General features: G+C 43.6%; 1 protein-coding gene across 3 annotated transcripts in view; it reads right to left on the minus strand.

Moving 5' to 3' along the window:
• The window catches only part of DPYSL3 (dihydropyrimidinase like 3), a 108,511-nt gene that overhangs the window by 20,448 nt on the left and 65,485 nt on the right, over positions 1 to 22,578 (minus strand). For all 3 annotated transcript variants that reach the window (XM_019739098.3, XM_019739101.3, XM_019739100.3), the window contains exons 2-6: positions 11,826 to 11,914; positions 7,229 to 7,413; positions 4,585 to 4,749; positions 2,892 to 2,953; positions 1,928 to 2,008 (exon numbers count right to left, since the gene is read on the minus strand). In XM_019739098.3, coding sequence (XP_019594657.1) covers positions 1,928 to 2,008; positions 2,892 to 2,953; positions 4,585 to 4,749; positions 7,229 to 7,413; positions 11,826 to 11,914 — 582 coding nt within the window. The remainder of the gene's footprint in view (positions 1 to 1,927; positions 2,009 to 2,891; positions 2,954 to 4,584; positions 4,750 to 7,228; positions 7,414 to 11,825; positions 11,915 to 22,578) is intronic.

Here is a 22,578-nt window from a genome sequence, read left to right on the forward strand (position 1 = left end):
ATACTTGTGAGATAAATGGCTAAGGATGCTGCAATCTCAGATTGTCCTGTCAGCTTGAAACTTTTAAAAAATGTCCCTTGTTGAGACCCATAGAAGAGAATTTTCTCAGTCACTTTGGCATAAAGCGCAGCAAGAAACTCTGAGTACAGCAGCTGCCTTCATTTAGATAATGTGATAAAATCTTTCAGCTCAAGCTGAATTTAATAAGCACACACTAGAAACTCATCCAAATGGAGACATGCCCTTATTCTTTTTCTGACTGAGAACAGATCTTCCCAAGGTAGGGAAGGGTCGGGGTGAGGGAAACCAGAGACACAGAAGAAGTTGAAGAAAGGGCTTTAAGTTGGAGTCCGTTTGCCACCACGGGGTCCAGAATGAAGAAGCAGGGAGTTTGGTTTCTAGGGCATCTGGATGGAGGGCTGGGGCCTCCAGCTGCTGCACTGAAAACGTGGAGAAAGGGGAGGAGGAGTGACAGCTCTGATACCACCAGGAAGCCTCCCACGGGAGCAAGGCAATTGGACCCTCTTTGGAAAATGATTTCATTATCTCTGAGTGTGTGGAGGACGTGGGAGAAGGCTGTCAGGGGGGCTGACTAATTAACCTCCTTGGTCAAAAGGAGAGGAAACGCCACACTTAGCTCACCTCCTCCACTAGTGAGGCAGCACTTGACCAGCCGGAGCCCTGCACTGCCCGGGCACTGCCTCTCCAGAAGGCCTGCAGTTGGATGGTGGAGGAAGAGCCTGGATGCACCATCTCTGGGTAAGATGCCCACTGAGGCACATCACCTTAGGGAACTAAGCTTTTGTCCTCACAGTAATTGGCTGTGATCCTCTCGCCAGTGACCTAATCTTTCCGAACCTCATTGTTCTCATCTGTAAAATGGGGAGGTTGGCAGCCATCATTAAAAGGTTGGGTGAAGGTGAAATGAGAACCTGCTAGAGCACTTATCAGAGCCTGGCACACGGTAGTAACCGCTGCCCAAATGGGACCTGCTATTGGAAGCTCACGGGTCTGACACAGGGTTGGCCTAAGCATTGTTCCCATGCTCCTGTCAATCACGTTCACCAAGTGCTGGGCGATTCGGAAACGAAGGCACAGCCCAAGCATTTGTGAGCTATGGAATGCATCTGTCTTGGCTCACCTCTACCGCCTAAGGCCTGGCCAAAGGCGCTCAGGAAATGCTCTCTGAAGGAATGAATAATGGTTTCTTGTTATTAATGTTAGCAAATGGACTAAGAGCACTCACTCTTTTCTGGCAGCCTCCACCTAGCGGAGGCCAATTCTGAGAAAAATAAAACCCTGGTTAAAATACATCTGTGCAATTAGCCCATTAAGCAACCTGGAGATGGAGAGACAAGTGCTTTCTGCTTCCTTACAAATGATCAGTTGGGGCCTTCGGGCCCTCACGTTCATTACTCTTTCCTCAGGTTTCTCAGTATGATTTCTAGGAAAGCAGGGGGACATCTTATCCCCACAAGACATAAATTCTTTATTATCTAAGGCCATGAGTTCCACAGTTCTGGATCGGATCTCTGGCTTCTGAGAAATGCTGCCTTAGGGTTTCTCTTAGGACAGAGAATGTCATGTAGCTTGGACTCATTTTCAAAAGAGCATCAACAATGCTCTCCCAATAGCCTGATTTGAAAACCTCCTCTTCCAGGAAGCCTTTTCTGATTCTCCAGAATGGCCCGATACCTCCCCGTTTTCCAGCAGCTTCCACTTTGTCTCTCACTTGTCCACATTTCCTTTTTTTCCCTCCTTCTAGACTGTGAGGTCCTTGAAGGCAGGTTTTGAGCCGAGTACTTATGCTGTTGTCTTGCACACACTGAGAGTGCGAGCAACAGCGAAGAAATGAGGAACCATCTGCTTCGGGATGCAGACCAAAGCCCATGCAGAAAGCACATTTCAGGGAGCTGCATGCTGTTACCTGGGCAATGATATCCCCATTCTCAGCATGAACTTGAGCAATGGCTCCCAGCTCTCCCAGACAGGTGAAGATCTCGTAGAGCTGAAATAGAAATGAGTCTCTTGTCACCTTCACAAGCCAGTGATGCTTTGAGCAGTCAAGGGCTGTAACTAGAGCCAGAGCAGAAACGAATGGGGTAAGCCAGAGGAAACACGTGACTAGGGCAGAAATACAGGCTAAAACACACACAACCAAAGGGGAGTAGGAGTCCAAAGGAACGCTGGGAAACTGTCTATATAAAGAGCCTACTGTGTCTCCTGGGCAGACAGGGTGAATACTCAATAAAGTGCTACCAACTCCTCTACTCTGCCCCCAGCACACATTTGTATGGAATTATTTCCCAGTGAGCTGAGATAGAGACCCAGAATCCTTCTCAGCAAGTGCTTCCGAAAGCCACTATAGCCTGGTGAGAATCTAACACAAAAGCTGAAATCCCTATGCCTTAACTTCTCCAGGAAGACCTCCCTTCACCTGCAAACCAGGAGGTATGGGAACTGATTTCTTGCAGTTCCTCGGAAAACTTGAGAGTTGTCTAAAAGAAACACATCTCACAAATTTCTTAGGGAGAGAGTCAGAGGCAAGCTGGGACGATTATCCCACATAGCAGGCCCTCCTTAATCCTGCAAGGCTGAGCACCTCACGTGTTCACTGAGCTCAAAAGGGGTTTGGACTTGTTTGGTAGATGGAGACTGAGGCATGTTCTTTTGAGAAAGCTGCTGCCAGTGGAAATTCTAGCTCTCCGTCTGCTTTGCCATGGGCACCCTGCCTGTTACCTTATTTAAAATGTAGTGTGGACTGCGAGGGCTTCAAGAAGCACTCTGGCCCAGCGGTCTCCCACAGTGACTCATGTTGAAAGAGCCAAGGTCATCAGCAGCAATAGGAAACCCATCCACATACCCCAAACCACACAGTGGTGGGCTGTTACCTCTGTGTTGGACACTTGATACAAATCCTTATAGGCCATGTAAACCATGAAGGAGTTCACCCCTGCAAGAGACGGAAGGGAGGGAAAACAGGAAGAAGACAGCATTATCATGACCATTCTCCATCCTCGATTCTCACTTCCATCGCCCACGGGCCTGAGTGCATTACAGGCTCCCGTCCAATACCAAGCGGATGCTTCCCGTTCTCTAAAAGCATTTTCCTATTCCCTCCTCACCCTTTAAAAGCAACAATTCCATGTGATGTCATAGAGAATGGTCTTCTGTGCCTCTTTCTTGCCTCCCACCTCCAGCACTCCCCAGCCGAAGGTCAATAAGCTTCGATACGGCCCAAGGCGGTATATGTCATTGAGAATCACTGCAGCACACTGGTTGTATTCACACACTGGGTGTGGTACCACATACTTGTCCAGTGAGCTTCTTGAGCCTAACCTCTTGAGCCTCAGTTTCCTCATCGGTAAAATGGAAAAATAATAATACCCTGCTTCATAGGATGGTTGGAAATGTTAAATGAGCTAACACATTCAGGCCTGGCACTTATGTGGTCACTATGAATGGATCTCCTGGGATTGGTTCAATTCAAGATTTATTGAATATCTGCTCTACACGAGGCCTGTGAGAGGAGGCATGAGATGGACTCTGTCCTTGGAGAACTAACAGAGCTAATGGGCAGATGTCAAGTGTCACCTTGTGCTTAAATATCTACGTCTTAAGGGTTATAAGGAAAGAGTCATTTATTTTTTCACCCGAAATGAATTATTAATATAGTAATTTACAGAAATAGGTGGGATTGGGAACAAAGAGTCATTTTGGAACACAGAGGATAATTTTGGTCTCCTACCATCAAGGACACTCAGTCCACAGTGGTCCAAGCCAAAAGCGGGTGGTAATTTGAGAACTTCCTTACCCAGAGTGGTTCAACTGAGGGCAGTTTTCCCCAACACTGCCCTTCCCACAGCCTGTGTCATCCATGGAGTGACCCAGGCGCTTTGGAAGGGAAGTGGGTGTTAAAGCCATTCAATTTTCTACCCCAGTTCAGATGCCCAGTGTGACAGGAGACAGAAGAAATAAGGGGAGGGGTTATTCTCACATTCTCTAGCAGGAAGGATTGGGCAGAGCTTGTGGGCTGAAGAAGGGGCTGGAAAGGAAAACTCATCTTCCAGGAAGTGACACTCAGCCCTCCAGCCCAGAGCACACTCCTGCCCTGCACTCACTCCCACCATGTGCTTCAAGACGGCTCAGTGAGTACAAATGATGGAGGTTAAAAATTCCTAATCTCGCATTGATTTGCTATGTGACCTTAGGTAAGATGTTCATCTCCCCTGACTCAGTTTCTTCCTGTCAAATGGGTAGCACTGCATGGGGGTGAGAGCACAGATGGTGGGGAGATCTACTGCTTACTAGCTCTGTGATCCTGGGCTACTCATTCTGAGCCTCAGGTTCTCCACCTGACAAGTGAGGAGAGCAATCCCTATCCCATGGGGATCCTGTAAGGAGTCAAACAATGGCATAAATAAAGTGCCTGCAACATAGTGGTGCCCCTACAGCCAGCAGCCATGCTCGCGGTTCCAGGCTCCAGGCTCCAGGCAAGGAGAAGGGACTCAAAAGAGTGGGTGGTGCAGGAATGATGGGCGAGGGGGAGGCCAGGGAGAAGGAGGAGGGCACATGGAAGCCCACCTTTGTCCTTGATCAGGCTCTGCACCTCTTGCTTGATGCTGTCGTTCCAGTGGGTGATGTCCACATGCAAGGCGTAGTCACAGCAACTCTTCCCATCGGCCCATTCTCGCCACTTCTCATAGGCCTCCGTCAGGCTGGACTCAGGCTCGGGCACCACGTGGTCGACTGAATGACAGAGGCCCCAGACAGGTGACTCCTTGACATGGTCCTTGTTCCCCTCTGCACAGGTCTGCCCCTGCTTGCTTAGCTACGACCACACAAGCTCTATTTCTTGAGCATGGAATTAACCTTGTAAAGTGCTGCTGATGATTTAACTGTCAGGTAAAACTATGTGACCTTGGGCAAATTACTAACTTCTCTATACCTCAGTTTTATCCTCCTTAAAATAGGTACCAAGCGGAGTGGGGGACAGGATGTCCTGATGCCTTCCTTCTAAGTTGGTTATAAGAGTAAGTGGGAAAATACATGTAAAACGCTCTGCCTGATGCTTGGCACATAGTACGTGCTCAATAAATGTTAGCTATCAATGTGTATAGTATGTGCCATCATTACCAATCCTACAGGGAGTCCCTAATAAGAGATAACAGTCGGACTCCCTTCTAAGGGTGGAGAGGGGTTTTAAAGTTTTGTCAGGGCACAAGAGAGTGATATTCTCATGCTGACAAGAGAGTGACATTCTCATGCTGACTGGAAAGAGCCAGTGCCAGTTAAATGAACCTGACACGGGGCCCACAGATCTTATTTCTGTGTAGATCCTTTGTCAAGAATCTGGTTTCCTTGAGGCCCAAACCTATTCTTGCAGTACCTGCAACAATGAATAATATTTTTAAAAATAATAACATTTACAGTTGCTGAGAATAAGGCAAAAGTGACACACTTTCATAGTTCCCCTGGACAGTTGACGGAAAGTGTGAATTGGTACAACTTTCCTAAGAAGAATGTGAAATATACATCAAAACCTTGACACTTTTCATATCCCTTAACTCAAAAATCATTCCTGTGCCTAAGAATTTTTCCTAAGGAAATCAACATGGCTGTATGCAAAATCTGGGTTCTAAAGCTGTTTGTCACTGCAAATTATTTATATAAGTGAAAAAACTAGAAACAATTAAAATCTTTAACAATAGGGAAGCTTGATTAAATATGTAAATCATGATACCTTCATAAAATGGATGATTAGGCATCCATTTTACATGTTGTGGTCGAATAAAAATAAATGAATGGAAAGACATCCATGACATACTATTTTGCAAAAATGGCAGGCTAAAACATACTATATCTATTATGATCCTATTTTTGTTAAATAGAAAAAAATATGTATAGCCAAACTAGAACAGCGATGTGGGATTTATGGTTGGGTTTCTTTCTTTTTTTATTTTTGCATATCTAGGGTTTTTAAATGATCTACGAAGGACACGTATGCTTTGTAGTTCTTTGGACACTTTTCTCCCTTGTCACCTGAAACTCTGACTTTCTTCCTGCTTCTTCTCTAACGCAGAAGACCAAGCATAATGCACGTCTCCAGAATGCTGAACCAGTCCAACTCCTTGGCCAGATGGCAGGAAGCCAAGCCAAAGCCACTCATTTCCTCAGCTTTCTATCACAAACAGCCTAAGTGCACTTATCGGAAAGCAAATACAGGGAGCTACATTACTGATGTCTGGACCCACACCAGGGCCTTTTGGGCAGGCGGCTGCTGAGAAGTCAGCTGGTTTCCTCCCTTCAGCTGGAGAAAAGCTTTGGTCTCCCTGAATTGCACCTTTTATGGCCCTGATGCAATTTTCCTGGGCTTCCATACCCAACTAGCTGAAGCTGAACCCTGCTAGTGCATCTGTCAAAAGGAAGCAAAAGATAATGAGTAAGTCTATGGCTCAGCTGTGCTGTGTTCTTGGATGGATGTATATGGTGTTACAATAAACAGTGCTCTTGCTGACCAACTTTGGGCCAGGGGTTGGGAATGGATCCAATTCATCAGGATTCCTTTGGACAGGATGGACTGCCCTGGAAGGCTATCGGTTCCTGGGTTTCTTTGGAATTGCAATAGTTACCAGAAAACAAACAAACAAACAGATAAACAAACACAAGAAACAAAACCCACAACTTGCTTAATCTTAGAGATGAACTTGTCAAAATACAGCCCAGACAACACTAAGTGCCACTCAAGTCCACTGATTTCTCCAAAACAGCAAGTCTCCATTATCGTTCTCTGTGGGATGCTTCTTAGCTCCATTCGCACATTCTGCTATCTTGTTCTCTGCCCCTCCTGCCTCTGACCCAAGTTGGGAGCTCTGAAATAACTTTCCTCCCACTATCCACAACTTTTGTATTCCACATTCTCCAGTGATGGGCCCAGAGGTGATCATTTCTGATGCCCCATCCACTGCACACCCAGCTCCTACTGTTAAGGCAGATAAGAGAAGACAGCTGTTTTCATAGTCATAAGCCTCATGCATCGCCTCTATGGAGCTATGGCGAGCTGCCCATGGCCTCACTGCAACCTGCTTTTCTCAGGTCCCATCAGGCAGGAAGTCTGTACAGCATCTTAAGGGAAGTATATAAATTATCATCAGAGAGCACAGTGGTTAACGCATTAGTTAAATACTCGCTGCTTGGGACCAGGAGCGTGTGATATTGGGGGACCTACTGATCATGGTTGTGCCGCCCGCTAAGGCAGCCTTCGTCCCTTGGAAGAAGTCATCCACCGTGGTCATCCCCTTGTAGGGCATCTGAAAGTGAGTGTGGACATCAACGCCTCCAGGGATCACCATCTTCCCATTGGCCTCGATGGTCTTCACGCCTCCAGGGACAATCAGGTTGTCTCCAATTTGCCTGGCAAGACAGTGACACAACTGGTCATTTTAAAGAGCGACTTCGAAGACAAAAGTAGGATTATAAGGATTTTAAACTTTGTAACATAGTCGTCAAAGTAGTCTTTGCAAGTGATTCACTAGCTTAGCAATCCAGACACAAGTAAAGGTAGATATACACAGACAACAGTTTTTACAGACACGAAACAATCCAATATGAGGTTTGGTGGAACCATGTGTCCTGGGTTAGTACTGTAATCCCAGGGGTCTGATAGTGTCTGGAATACAGGGTGTGAAATAAATATTTTTGAAAGTATTTTTATTATCGCTTTCATTTTGTTCTTTATTTTAGTTAAGGGTGAGGAATAATAACATTTGGAAAAGGATTGAAAGGGTGTAAAATAATGAACTGTTAGGAGATTGTAGGAGGTAATAAATCGTTGAAAGAACAGGTATGTGAACTTAGCTATCCTCTACGTGGGCTCATCTGTGCTCCTAACAAAAGAGGAATCAGTCCTTTTGTACCTCAGTCTTCACTCCCAATTCCACCCTTCCCTGATAATTTGTCTAAATCACATCTGAAGGCAGATTCAAAAGCAGGAAGTCAAAGAAGCAGATGCCCAGCCCCAGATGCTTTTGTGGGGTCAGCATCTCAGCAGAAGCTTCAAGCCAAGGAAGATGATGATGAAAACCTCCACCAGACACACCTTTGCCCAGGAAGCTTAAGAGTCCCAGGGACTTAATCCCAGGGAGGAAGAGTGCGGGACTCAGGTGGAAAGGAAGCCGGTGAGTATGCCAAAGGCACACTACACAAAATAAGTAACAAACACAACTACTCTTGGCACAGTGCCACTTCATAGCCCATCCCATGTTGCTTGGTTTATATGTGATTTCACATCCTTGATTTAAACAGCCAGTGAAACCTGCCCAATATGGATTCCAGGTAGAACTATGATTCATAAGCCCTGCATTGTCCTTAAATATGACCTACCTTGGGGATACATGTGCCCCACCTCCAGTGGCACGAATGCCTCCCCTTTTGTTCATAGCCAGCCAAGAAAGACACTCTGTTGGGGCAGTGAGACGTCCACACTAGCCTGCCAAAATCTTCTGCAACTAAAATATTCCTGACATCTCTAACAGTTCAACTTCACCGCATCTCCACTGGGTCATTCCAGAGCCACCACAATTCAAAACACACTGTGGAAAAAATGCAGCCTCTGATTGTAACCCCGTTCTAGTCCAGATACTGGCCAGTTGTGTTCCTGTTTTTCGCCCTCCCTGATTTTCCTCTGAGCGAAGCTGAGAACCAAGGGCATGAAGAGTTGCCTGGCCTGTGTGTGTGTATGTAGTTGCGTTAACCCGATTTTGACAACTGGTATAACACCAAGTCTGAAACAGAAATGCCTTCCCCCTTTTTCTCCATTAAAGTAATCAAGGTCACGTTAATCCTTGAAGGCTCAGCTTCCATCGCCCTCCTTACTCAAGTTTCTACTGACAGGCAGGTCTAATAATTAAGAGTGTGAATCTGCTCTGGATATGGGCTGTCTAGAAGCACAATCTTGGTTATGACCTTGGACAAGTGACTTAGCCTCACGAGGTCCCAATTCCTTCATTTGTAAAATGTAGTAAAAATGCCTCCTCCATAGGGTTGTTGTGTAGATTAACTATTAATAGGTGTTAGGCCCAAAGGACACTGTTAGATACATAAGAATTCACCAAATATCAGCTATTATGCCGCTCTCATATAGCTCTACTCCCGTATAGCCCTCTCCTTCTTCTGAATCTCATCTACCATGGTTCCCCGAAAATAAGACCTAACCGGAAAATAAGCCCTAGCATGATTTTTCAGGAGGACATCCCCTGAACATAAGCCCTAATGCATCTTTTGGAACAAAACTTAATACTATAAGACCTGGTCTTATTTTCAGGGAAACACAGTATTTACTAATGCAACACTTGATAGTAATATTACCTGGTAATATTCTATCTGTGCTTTGCACATATACAGATTTCTCAGTTCCCCTACGCGATAACAAGGTCCCTGGGGGAAGAGAACACGACGGTTTGGGTACAATGGGATCTACCATTGGTGAGAGAGCATGTGTCCAGTGACTTAGACAACTGCCTTGCACATAGCAGGTACTCCATAAATAGTCATAGGAAAACAACTACGTCACAACTGGAGTCAATTACAGATACTTCCTGACTTACGATGGGGTTACATCCCAATAAACTCACCATAAGACCAAAGTATCATACGTTGAAAATGCATTTAGTACACCTAACCTACCAAACATCATAGCTTAGTTTAACCTACCTTAACGTGCTGAAAATACTTGGATTAGCCTACAGATGGGCAACATCAGCTCTCTGCTGCTGCCCTTTATCACAAGAGGGTATCATACCTCCTATCACTCACCCAGGAAAAGATCAACCTTCAAAATCTGAAGTACGATTGCTACTGAAGGTGTTTCACTTCCGTACCATTGTAAAGTTGAAAAATCCTAAGTCGAACCATCGTAAGTCAAGGACAGACTATATTTCTGTTTTTACGTTCTGTGAATTAACAATGTTGTTGGAATTAACAATGTTGTTGTAAAATTTCAGGATTAAAGTTATATTTACCTAACCTTCTCTCCACCATCAACACACACATCTGATGGTTAAATTCCTTCTATACCATCCTTGGAAAGTGACGTTGTCTATTCTAATAAAGATGGTAAAAAGGATTCATTTTACATATTCAACTCTGAGAGTAGATGCCTGAAACACTGTGTGAAGACGGATTCTGAGCCTGTATTTAAACAACTGCGAAAAGTTCTGTGATCAATTAGTGATGCCTGTCATGAGCTCTGAAATGAGGAAGAAGCATTAGGTATTAAAGTTTTTTCCATCGTTAAATCTCTAAATGAGGGAGTTCACTACCTCCAAAGAGAGCTGAATATATATAATAATTTTTTAGTAATAGTAAACTATAAAATCAAGTATGGCTCATATTTTCACAAAATTATTGTTTTATATTGGTTATTTCCATTTTCCCTACTTCTAATATGAAAAAGTAATTATGTAATTGGCAAGGCAACTAAACACCAATGTCTTCATTCTTCATTTGTTTGTTTATTCATTCATTCATTCATTCAATGTATTTGATTACTATGTTGATCTTTAGAAAGTTATTTACTTTCTCTGTTCTCCTTTCTCCTCATCTGACAAGAGGGTAATAATAGTACTTACATCACAGGATTGGTGGCAGGTTAGATAAGTCATGTAAAACATTCAACACAGTGCCTAGCACATAATACACGCTCAGTAAAAGGTAGCTGTTATAAAAGTGCTAAGTGCTCTGTGTGCTAAGTACTGCGTTAAGTGCTGGAGATATAGAGATGTACAAGGCATGGTCCTTGCCCTCAAGGGGGGCCTAACAGTGTCAGAATTGCTACGCTTGACAAAAGCACAGGGTGTTTTCAAAGCTCATAGAAGGGGAAGCTAGCCTAGATTTGGGGGCTGGTAAGGAATGTCCACCTACAAAAAGTAATAGCTAAGCCATGTTTTCAAAGATAAGTAAGAAGTCTCCTATAACCAGAATCTTAAACTAGCCCATGAAGTTGAATAATATAAAAATAAAACTGAACGAGGTCAAGGATGGCTAATAGGATGAGTTGGATACACCAGTTTTACGTAATATCTTATCACTGTGTACCTTGCTTTATGTGATGAAAAGCTATGTGTAGGTCAAAATATTTGTTTAAAGGTCACTAGGTAAGGAACCTGCACATAAAGGTTACCTGGCTGTGCTGCCTACCGGCATCTAATAGCAATCTACTTTTTAAAGTAATTCTACATGCCTAAACTATCTCTTGAAATCTTGCCCGGAATGTATGTCCTATCTGTGCTCGGCTCAGCTAAGCCCTACCTAACTCAAAGTTCAGTTGAAATGCCTTCTCCACTCCAAAAGAAACATCTTCCTCTGAAGAGATCTGTGCTTTCTGTGCACTTCTAAATCACTTAGCTCATTTGAACTGCTTTGGTACATATCACAAAAGGCCTTATATTTTTAGGGTGCTATAATTTTTGCACATTTTTCAGTATTCTTCATGACAGTCATCACCTATTCCACGTCTCCAAGACCCACAGAGTGCCATCCACTCAACTTGTACAAAGTAGCCCTCAGCATCATTTGATTGATTAAATTCAGACTTTCCACTTCATTCATGTGAGTCAAGTGTCCTAAGGCTAGCTTCCACTTTTAAAGGACCAGGTGCATCCAGACTGAAGGGTTAAAAATAAAGACTCATTTTTAAGGAGAAAAAATAAATAAATAAACACAGGGGAACCACCAGTCTAGGAAGCAGAAAGCAGCAAGCTTCTTTCTGAGCCTCTAATGGAGAGGTAAAGTACAAAAAGATACAGAGAAATGTTCTAGATACGTACTTTATTAAGCCATCTTCCATGTAAATATCAGCGTAAAAGGACTGATCATCGTTGACGATTCTGCCTCCCTTGATAAGAAGACGGTCACTCTAGAAAAGAAGGGACACGTGAGTCATTCTCAGAGCTAAGATTTCAGAGAAGAGTGGGCTGTCAAGGTTTTCCCAACTCATTGCTCTAGAGATCAGGTAGGAACACAGACACCTGCGTGCTCAGTGTACTCAGGATTTGAAAGAGTTGTATTTGTTGGGGATCCAGTCTTTCTCGTTTGCCTCGAACTCAAATTATCTTGGAGTTTCAACTTTTGCTTCTGAAATTTATCCTAGCTACTCAGAAACGTAGCTCCTTCAGGGGAGACACTCTTTTTAATTATGTTTTCTGCTTCCGTAAGCACTAAATATTTAAAGTGGGATAATATGTACCTCAGTGCCCAGCACCCCGTCTGGTATTCTGTTGGCACTCATTAGTGATTCTCAAAAATAGAACTTAAGATCAGGCATACCATGAAACAACCTTTAAAAGTCTTTATAATGACATGGGGGGTATGCTACCTTTAAAATTCAGGATGCTTACGCATGTATGCACACGTGCACACAAAGTTGTGGAATGTATAAGAAAACCACTCGATGGAAAAAAAAAGACAAAAGAGCGATACAATTTCACTTGGGCTGGAGAAATTATGCAGGAGTCATATTTGCTTCATTATACTCAGTATTTCTCATATTTTCCAAAATGTATTTCTTTATTGGTTTTATTATTTAAAATTTGCTTTTTCGTATGAGAAAAGTCTCTTTAAAATTACAACTTAGATGAAGTTTGGATAAGTGATCCAATTGGAAACAAGGTACACATACTCCAAAGCTTTTAACAAAATACGAACATACTTTAGGTATAAGTCAGGAGAGAAATGAATCAGCTTTAGAGATCACAGATTTCATTAAATGAATGGAGCTTAGACTGCAGCATGAGGGATGGTGAAGCTGTGTTAGGTTCATGGGGGAGAAGAAAATTCTTAGGAGCCCGGTTGAGTGGAACGAGAGCACGAAAAAAGAACAGCTGGTTGGATTTTGTTAAGAATACAACTTACGGAATTCAACTACCTCCCTCTCTCCCTCCCTCCCTCCGTTATTCATCCATCCACTCTTCAGCAAATAATTATTCAATATTTATTATTCAACAGGTGGGGAGGGTGCAGTTGTGAATGAGTCATACCAGGTCATAGCTTTAATGGAATTTAAAGGGGAAGTCTGGCACTAAAGAAAACAGAATGTGAACAAAACAAATAAAATGTAAAATTATATCAGGTGTCACTAAATAGAGGGGGAGGTGGGGCTTGTTTAAATAGAGGCTGGAAAAAGCCTATCAGTGTGGAGGGAGCTTAGGGAACGACGAGGGAAGGGGCATGAGACGAAGTTGGTGAAGTAGGCCCTGGATATCAAAAAGGACATCGGTTTTATGGAGAAGGCAAGCCCACAAACAAGCTGACTTCTAGCTTCAGAAATGAAAGCGAACAGGGCCAGAAAATGAGAACTGAAAGCAGGGCTCCTTGAGGGATATAGCAAATTACCACTTCGTTTGTCCTGCGTCCAAGGTATTGCGTGAGAATAAGAAATTTCATCACGCCATATTGTCAGGGGAGAGGATTTTTTTTAACTGCAGATCATTGAGGCGCTTAGGAAATCAACCTGTGAATGTGGCAAGGAAAATGTGCTAATGTGATCAAATACAAACTCCCACCACACGTGATCTACAAGCCCCTGGTGGTCTGGCCTCTGTCCTTACGTCCACCTTCATTTCCATCATGTGTTGCCTCATATTTTATACAGTGGCAAAACTAAGAAATATGTATTTCTTGACGCAGACCAGGCTCTCCGGCCTTAGCAAAAATGTTCTCTCTGCCTTCTCATATGCGTACCAACCATCCTCTCCTTTATCCAGGCCCCAGTCAGTGGGTTTCACCTGTAGGATACATTACCACCAATTTGGACTTTCTACCGAATTCCATCAGCTCCCACCGCCATTTAGTTCAAACAATTATATTGTTTTACAACAGCTGGTTTATTGTTTAATTGTCTCCTGACTACACCAAAGACTCTTTTAGCCTTGGAACCATGTGTCTTTTGATCTTTTTACCTTAGTTCCTGGAGCCCATCCTCGACAGCTGATCAAATGAATGAAGGGTGGGACCCAGGAAGTTGTATTATTAATATATTGGTATGATGGAAAGGCCATCTGAGTCAGAAAACTATGTGAAGTAGCCAGAAAATTGGGCTTTTGAGATTTATTTTTTTAAAATTGAAGTTGTTATCTACTGTGTCAACAGTAATTGAAAAATTACATGAGGCAATCCTAGGATGGTGCTTTCTAAACTAGGGTGCACATTAGAAAAGTACAGATTCCCACGCCCTGCTCTGGCCACCAAATCTGTATTTTATAAGCTCCATCCATAGCTTTTATGCAGCCATCAACCAGCCCAGACCAAGTGACAAACCAGTAGCAGGAACACTACCCCTGGCACAGTTGTGTGTGTCTATGAGGGCAACAGAAGCATCTCCAGCAGGAGCTTTGTATTAATAATAATCTCGGTAACTATAAGTTCTCTCTCATAACTCAGTGTTTGTCTGGTGTCCTTTATCTTTCTAGCAAAGAGCTGAAGCAAGCTGGTTTTGGAAAGGAGCCAGTTAATGCCCGAACGGAGACCAGCTGTGAAATACGACCATCCTCCTGCCCAGGGACATCCAGCCCTGAGCCATGAACCATCACTTCCTTCAACAAGTATTAAATGTCAGCACAGGAGCGAAAGCTACCTCAGGCCGTGTCCATCAGGGGGATTAGTCAGAGCTGATCTGAGTGGAACTGACACCATTGAGATGGAGTCATTGGAACGTCTTCAAATGATAATTAAAAAAACCTTCTTTGGTTCAATAACCAGGAACCTAAACAGACACAGCACAAAGACGAATTATAGGTCTGGTAGGTTTCAGAGGTGGGAGTCACAAGACCCCTACTCCGTGGGCTATAGTGTATGAATATTATTATTTGTTTTCATCATGCAGAGCAGAGCTATCGAAACCTCAACTCACAGAGCTCAAGTAGATGCTGCCCCTGGGGTCCTCAGCCTGTCCCCCTAAAGTGGTTAATCAAACTGCTTTATTAATTTTAATTCTTTCCATGCATGCGGGATGGGATCCTCTACAAAGGGCAGCCCAGGCAAACTGTCCTCAGACACAGAAGAGTCTGCAAAGCAAGCCTTGGGCTTGGCTTTGAAGAATGACATACGACTGACCGCTCCCAAGCCACATAAAACCAAACCTCACTGGTTACAGAACAGCCTTGCCTGTGAATTCATGGACCAGCTTTGTAGAGTAGTAACACATGCGAGGGACAAAAACCAACAACATGAACAAATCTGACATCTAAGATTAAAAGGCATCCTTGATGATGTTAGAAAGGACTGGTGAATGTGGGCTTGTGGCCTCTTTACTTTCTGTTCCTGGCAGCTAATGTGGTCAGGCATCCATGAGCTGATGCCCAAGGAGGTAAAATGGTCTAATTTGGAGCCTTCCAATGTTTCTCATGTAATGATATATATAAAGAATGATGGTATTTCTAGAGCACATTGGAATAATCTGGTGGGTATTTGAAACCAAAAGTGTAGCAATTCAGAGCCTCAAGCAACCAGCTGAGAACTCTTGGCTGCCTTAGACCCTGCACAGCCATCAAGGGTGAGTGTGCCAAGGTCTTACAGCCCATCAGCGTGCCAAGCAAACCAGCAGGCAAGCTTGGGTCCAGCTGGAATCTCCCACCACTGGGAGAACCAGGCAGACCACTCAACTAGGTGTTAAAACATAACCTCTCAGAACCTTAGTTTTTTTATTAGCTGAGAGAGAGAGAGAGAGAATACACATGTATAAAATATCCAGCATACAGTAAACACATCTAAATATTAGCATTTATTCCATTCATATGATTTATAGTACCTTACATTCTTTTTGAAAGCCTTAAGAGTATGTTGAAGTGAGGTGACTGCACCCATTTTCCAAATGGGGAGATATACACTGAGAGGGGAGTGAGTTTCTCTGAGTGACAGTCAACTAGTTCCAGCCGGAAGCAAATCCAGGTCTCCTACCTCATGGCACCACGCTGATGTCCACCTGAAGACACTGTACCAATTGTCCTTAAACCTTATGACAGGTGGCTCTTTCTGACAGGACTCTCTTCTCTATTTGATACTGAATCTGATTGTTCCAGTGCTGAAACTGCTGACCCGTTCTCTGTGGTCGTAACTTTAGGAATCCAATCAATACCTTTTCTGCCTCTACTTATAAAATCAGCGCATTAAACCTGCCCCTTATGGCCTGAATGTGTTAATGCAGTTTATAAAGGGACCTAATTTATAATCCAGGGTTGCACAGGCCCTTGAAGTCTGATATTTTTCCTTCACTAGGATACAATAATGATTAAGAAAAACAACCATAAGAAATTAGGAGTTTGTGAGAAAAAGGGAGAGGAAAGAGGAGAGAGAGAGAGAGAGAGACAAGAGGGAGGAATGGAGGGAGAGGGGGAAGGGAATGCAGGAGGAAATAAATTCCACAAGGGACGATGGTAAGGATGGCTGTGATTCAAACTAGAATAGAGAATGAAAGGACAGAATCTTGAACACAAGCCTATTGGAGAGATTGGCTCCCATTTTAGTTTTCCTCATCTAGTTTTCAGCTTAAAGAACTTAAATTACCACCTCTGTCTATCTGAGGTAATGAGAACATGCCTCCCAAAGAACCCAGAACACTCCATGGATGTCTCCCCAGCCAATGAGGCCAGCCTGAGAACTGTGCTTAAGGCACATCTGTTTTATACTCTGCAGACATCCCAGCAGCTCAGAATAAAACTACAATCCTAGGAAGAGAAAAAGAGGATATATGATGAAGAATGTGTCTTCCAAAATCAAATATTTTGTTACCTGTGTTCAAAACACAGAGCACAGACGCTAACCCTCCATGGGGACTCCAGATCCTTTTAAATTCCAGATGGAGGCGCAGGTGGTTATTTAAAATAAATTCCCATCTGGGTAATTAGATTTGACACCCCCCCCCCCCAAAACACTTCCACTCTTAAAAATATCAGGATGAATAAACTACGTGGATGAAATCTTATTTTTCTTCCCCAAAGCAGCATCACTTAAAGAAGAGAGGGAAAAGTCTTTCTAAGATAGTCTGGTTGACTCAACATTCAGGTATTTAGGGAAAGGAATTAAACAGGCTCCAAGGAGATCAGAGTTCTCATCCCGGCTCTGCTGCAGAATATGACCTTGGGTGAGACACAAAGACATGAGCTTGATTTCTAGCACTAACACTACCTGTGTCTGGACAAGTGACTTCACCTCTCTGGGCTTCAGTTACCTCATCTGTGAAATGGGGACAATGACACCTTTCTCTTAGGGTGCTGGTTAGGATTATGGGGGATGCTATATCCCCCCATAGAGGGATGCTATATCCCCCCAAGGGCTGAACTCTGCTTGGCATGTTCTAAATGCTTGATACAATTACAACTGGCCACTGTAAACTCCCCTCTCACAAATACTCAAGAAGAACTGAACTAACACTTTGTTAATCAAAATACAACAGACCGTGCCATAAAGGGAATTCCAGGGACGCCAGTCCCCCCTCCAACCCTCAGCAACTGGTCTCAGTTCCAGCCACCAGCAGCCAAGGTCAGTCAAGACTTGTCCTTTACAACGCCACCCCCCAAGGGGAAGTTCCCATGGCCTCTCCAGGTCATTCTTCTTCTGGAAATAAGTTTCCATAAGAAGATAACAATCTACTTGCTCTCTTTCAGCAGGAAGGAATGGAGAGTGGGTGGTGAGGTCTTAAACCTGCCCCCAAACCCACTCTCCAAAGCATGGATCTGTTTCTAGGATCCTCAATGACAAACACACCATTGAGACAGAAGAGAGAGAAAGGTCCGGCAGAAAACATCTTGAAGCACAGTGCAGTTTCTTGGCTTTGAGTCTTGACTGAAACCGGGTATAGTTTGACAGGGTTGGCGATTCCAAACCTCTAAACTATTACAGATGAATCTCAAAAATATTTTCGTCCTTTCTCTCATCATCCAAACATACTTATGGCCATCAACGTGTGCTGGATGGAGGTTAATCTGGGGCACTCCCTTCAAAACCCAACCCACTAAGCAGAATTCCTAACAAACGAGAAGTACTTTTTTCACTCTATCATGTTTGGTTTGACCCTGGAAGGACACAACACAAGGCAGGAAAAGCAGCAAGGCCGAGGAAGCAGTAGCCGAGGGGCAATCTTAACCAGAACAGGGTGGCAGCTCAGTCTGCTCAACTGGAAGATCAAAGTCACCTATGTGCATTCTTCCCTCCCGGGGACTTCACCGATAACCGTTTTAAACATGTCATTATCAAAGGGCCAGACAAGTTATACGGCCTGCCCTGGGTCAGAGTGCAGTGGGGGGATGGCTCCTTAATCCCAGGCCCCGATAACGGTCTCTAATTCTTCAACAGGGTTCCAGACACAGATAAGCACAAGTGGATAACCAGGCCAGGAACGAGACGAGGGGAGGGACGAGCCTGGGCTGCACAGGAGAAGCCACAGAGCCATTCCATTCTGAAGCAGGAAGTTCATCCAGGCCTGTGAAGCCCAAACCTCAGTCACCTGTATGCTGCCTTCACGATATCTGGCATATCCTGGTACACACTGTGCCATTATTTATTTAGTATTCGCCTTAAGTAAATGTATTTTAAAGGGAAACACTGTTTGACTGCCATAAATGCTAAGCCAGTATCACTTACCAAAAATAGACAGGAAACCTAGGAATAAATACAATAAAGACATTGCTAAATGGTGGCTACCTCCTGTTGCCTTCAAAAGGGTTCTAAAGGATGAGCTCAGATCTGCTGCTTTTGTTAGAAAAGAAAGATTACCAAGGGTCGGGGAGGTGTTTAAAGATGGACTAGCATTGCACTGAGGCTTTCTCCTAGATCTACTCAGGTTTGTAATAGAATTAGAAAGAACCAAATTCCCCACTATGAATCTATGTTTTGTAATGCCCTCTTCCACAAGCACCTAGAACAGCAGAAATACGGGCCTTGCTCTTGATACATGGACAGACGTGGACCAATATGGGCCAAATGGGTCAACATGAGCCTGTCAGAAGCAAGAGCATGGCCCAAAACAGAGTCACAGGGATCTGCCAGTACCAGGCACCCCAGCAGAGGGAGGAGCTTACTGGGGCTCATGGAGGGTCACTGCATGGGAAGGTTGCGAGGATGCAGGAAAGAGACAGCATGAGGGAGAACGAGTGCAGGCACAAACATGCCTTATCAGAAAACAGGATGCACCAGATGTGGGTAGAAGAAGAAACATGGCCTGTTGTCAGCTGGGCTTTGGGGAGGAAAAACAGAAAGGTTGCTGCCTGGGAGGGAAACCAGCCCTAAGTGCAGTTTGCAGAGCCATTCAGAATTTAGGTGGCCACCCCAGAAGTTTGGGAGCTAGAGCTGCATTTGCACCTCTGCCACTAACTTAATGTGTGATTTTAGGCAAGTGGCTTGACTGTCCCTGGGCCTCCGTTTCCGCTGTTGAGGGAAGGTCCAGGTCTCTAAAAAAAAGACCCATTTATATATCTATAAAGCACAGATCATAATGCCAACCTCATGGGCTCACTGTGAGAATTAAATATCAGGATACAGGGTCACACACTTAGCAAGGGCTGCCTAAGTGGTAAGCATTACAAATATTACTACTACAAACAATAACGCTACTGTGCTACCATCTATTTCACTGCTCTACTTGTACAGACGTGCAATTCAAGGCAAATCCAAATTGCAGTGCAAATATAAGGTAGTGATTATTATTATAAATAAGCTGCCTGACAAACCTGTGGCTCAGGACCAGAGCGCAAAGTAGAACACAGGCTAAAGAAAAGTCAGCGCTTTCAAGAACTAACTCACGGCCACCTTTGGTCTGGATTTATATGACAGTTTTGTGTTTTATCACTTTTTTTTTGTTTTGTTTTGCATTGTTCCTTTTTAGGTGACAAATCTATGTGCAATGGGTGAAAGCTCTCTGTACATCTGCAGACTAGAAAACTGGACTCCAGCTTTGTTTCAACAGGATCCTGTGTCCCGTTAGAGCCTGTGCAGAAGCCAAATGTCTGCTGCATCAGGAAGAAGGCCTGAAATTTCAACGCAGGCCTTTACTCTAGGGATAAACAGGTTGAATAATTCATTCCTAAACATACACTTATGTGACTACTGGTTGTGAAGTTGTATGTTAGGCGTACAGAGAAGCAAAGGTGAAACAGCAGGAAAAGGAAGCCGTGAACACAAATAATGATGTGAAATAAAAGGAGGAAGGGGTAAAACTATAGCGACGGTGAAATGATCAGTGGTGGCCAATGGTTGGGGGGGCTGGGGGAGAGAGGAGGGAGGGATGAATAGTTGAACAACCAGAGCACTGAGGATTTGCAGGGCAGTGAAACTCTTCTGGAAGATACTAATGGTGGATAAATGACAGTATGCATTTGTCAAAACTCATAGAACTGTACGACCAAAATCTTAATGTAAAACCTTAATATACAACTATGGACTGTTGTTAATAACATATTAATATCAGTTCATCAGTTGTAACAAATGTACCACACCAATGCAATGGTAATAACAGGGGAAACTCTGGGGTGGAGGCAGTGCGGGGGAGTACATGGGAGCTCTCTGTACTTTCTACTTAATTTTTCTATAAAGCTAAAACTGCTCTCAAAAGCAAAGTCAGTTAATAAAGAGAGCAAGAAAGATGGGAGAGAAAGGAGGCTAGGGAAGAGAGAGAGAGAGAGAGAGAGAGAGAGAGAGAGAGAGAGAGAGAGAGAGACCAAAAAGAAGGAAAATCCTCTGTCAGGTAGAAATCAAAGAAGGGTCCACAGAAGCTTCGTCAAGATGGGTCTTGGGAAAATGGCTGACCTGGACATGCAGGTGTGGCCAAAGGCAATTCTGACTAGAGAGGAGGAACAGTAATTTCTCACTAGCATTTACCGAAAACAACTTATGTGCTAGAAACTCTGAGAAGCTTTATGTATATTTTGTTCAATTAACCCTCAATCAAATGCTGTGAATTATGTTACCGTGTTTCCCCAAAAATAAGACCTAGCCAGACCATCAGCTCTAATGCATCTTTAGGAGCAGAAATTAATATAAGACCCAGTCTTATTTTACTATAAGACCAGGTATAATATAATATAATATAATATAATATAATATAATATAATATAATATAATACAATACATAATACCGGGTCTTATATTAATTTTTGCTCAAAAGACACATTAGAGCTGATGGTCCGGCTAGGTCTTATTTTCGGGGAAACACGGTATTGTTATCCCCATTGAATTGATGAAGACATGGAAGTTTAGGGAGGTCAGCTCATGGTCTAACACCATGAAACCAGTCATTGTACCAATTGTACCAGTGTAACAGCTAATTGTACCAATGCAAGAAGTGCATGTTGGGGAAACTGTGGAGTTGTGCAGCGTCCCTGATGCTTAGGATCCTGGGATGGGGGATGATGCAAGAGATGGCTGGTTAGGGAGTTTGACCTTTATTCTGAATCCTGGGGAGCTCTGGAAGGATTTTCAGAAAACAAGTGAATGCGACGTGGAATTAAAAAAAAAAAAAATTAAGCTAACAGAATGGCCATGTTCCACATTAAGGAAAGAACTAGTCAGAAAGTAACAGCAAGTAGCAGAAAAAAAGAAAAAACCTTTATCACTCAGATTGCCAGGAAGCAAATGGAATACTCGTACTGGATGATTAAGGAGAGTTTAACCAAAGGATTATCTAACAAAGTATGAACAGGGTTTAGGGAAATTAAATGGAAGTGCAGGATCCAGGGACCAAGAGCAGGGAGCCATTTCCATGCCCAGGCCTGAAGGAGGCACGGAAGGACGTGGTTATGGGCAGTGAAGAGGGTAGCTGGATGGAGAAGGCTGCCTGACAGGAGCCATGACCTTCAGTGGCGGCATGCAGCCACTCCACAGTGACCCAGCAGGAAGTAATCAGGGAAAATAGACTTCATTGCGCACCTTCCCTCCAGTCTCCTAGTGCAGCCACATGGACTGAATCAAAGCAGGCGTCCAAGGGCAAAGGACATATGGATGCTGACCAGACAGGTCCAGGGCATGGAGCAGGGCAGAGACAGGCAGAGAGGGTATGTGGGTAAGCAAGCAGAAAATATCCAGCCCCGTCCCTGAATATCCAACCATGGGACATGATTTCACACACTGCAATACAGCCACACTATGGATTATTATGCAGCTATTTTTTAAAACAGGTTAAATCTGCATCTTGAACTGAAGGTCTAAAAGAAATATAAAATACGATTCTATTCTTGCAAAAGCAAACACAAAAAAAAACACGCTATGTAAATATGTTTATTATGTTCTTGTGGGAGCAAGAGAAAGGTCTGGAAAGATATCCACCAAATTATTAACACTGGGTGTGGTAAGAGGAAGGGATGCAGAGGGAGGAGGTATGAGGAACTTAATTTTTCCCCCTCTTTCTCCTCTATGTATTTATTTACATCATTTTACTAGCTGCACAAAGCATATAACATTTTACAACTTTTTTACATGGGATTTAATAAAGCAAATTATAAACAGGAAAAATAAGGTGATTGCTCTGGTCTAGTGTGACAGCAAGAATGGGGCATACTGCAGAGGAAAGCTAAACTCAAATTAGCAACTGAAGGC

The sequence above is a fragment of the Rhinolophus sinicus genome, chromosome 5 (assembly GCF_057876585.1).
Source record: "Rhinolophus sinicus isolate RSI-liver-muscle chromosome 5, RSI-T2T, whole genome shotgun sequence".
Lineage (NCBI taxonomy): Eukaryota > Metazoa > Chordata > Mammalia > Chiroptera > Rhinolophidae > Rhinolophus > Rhinolophus sinicus.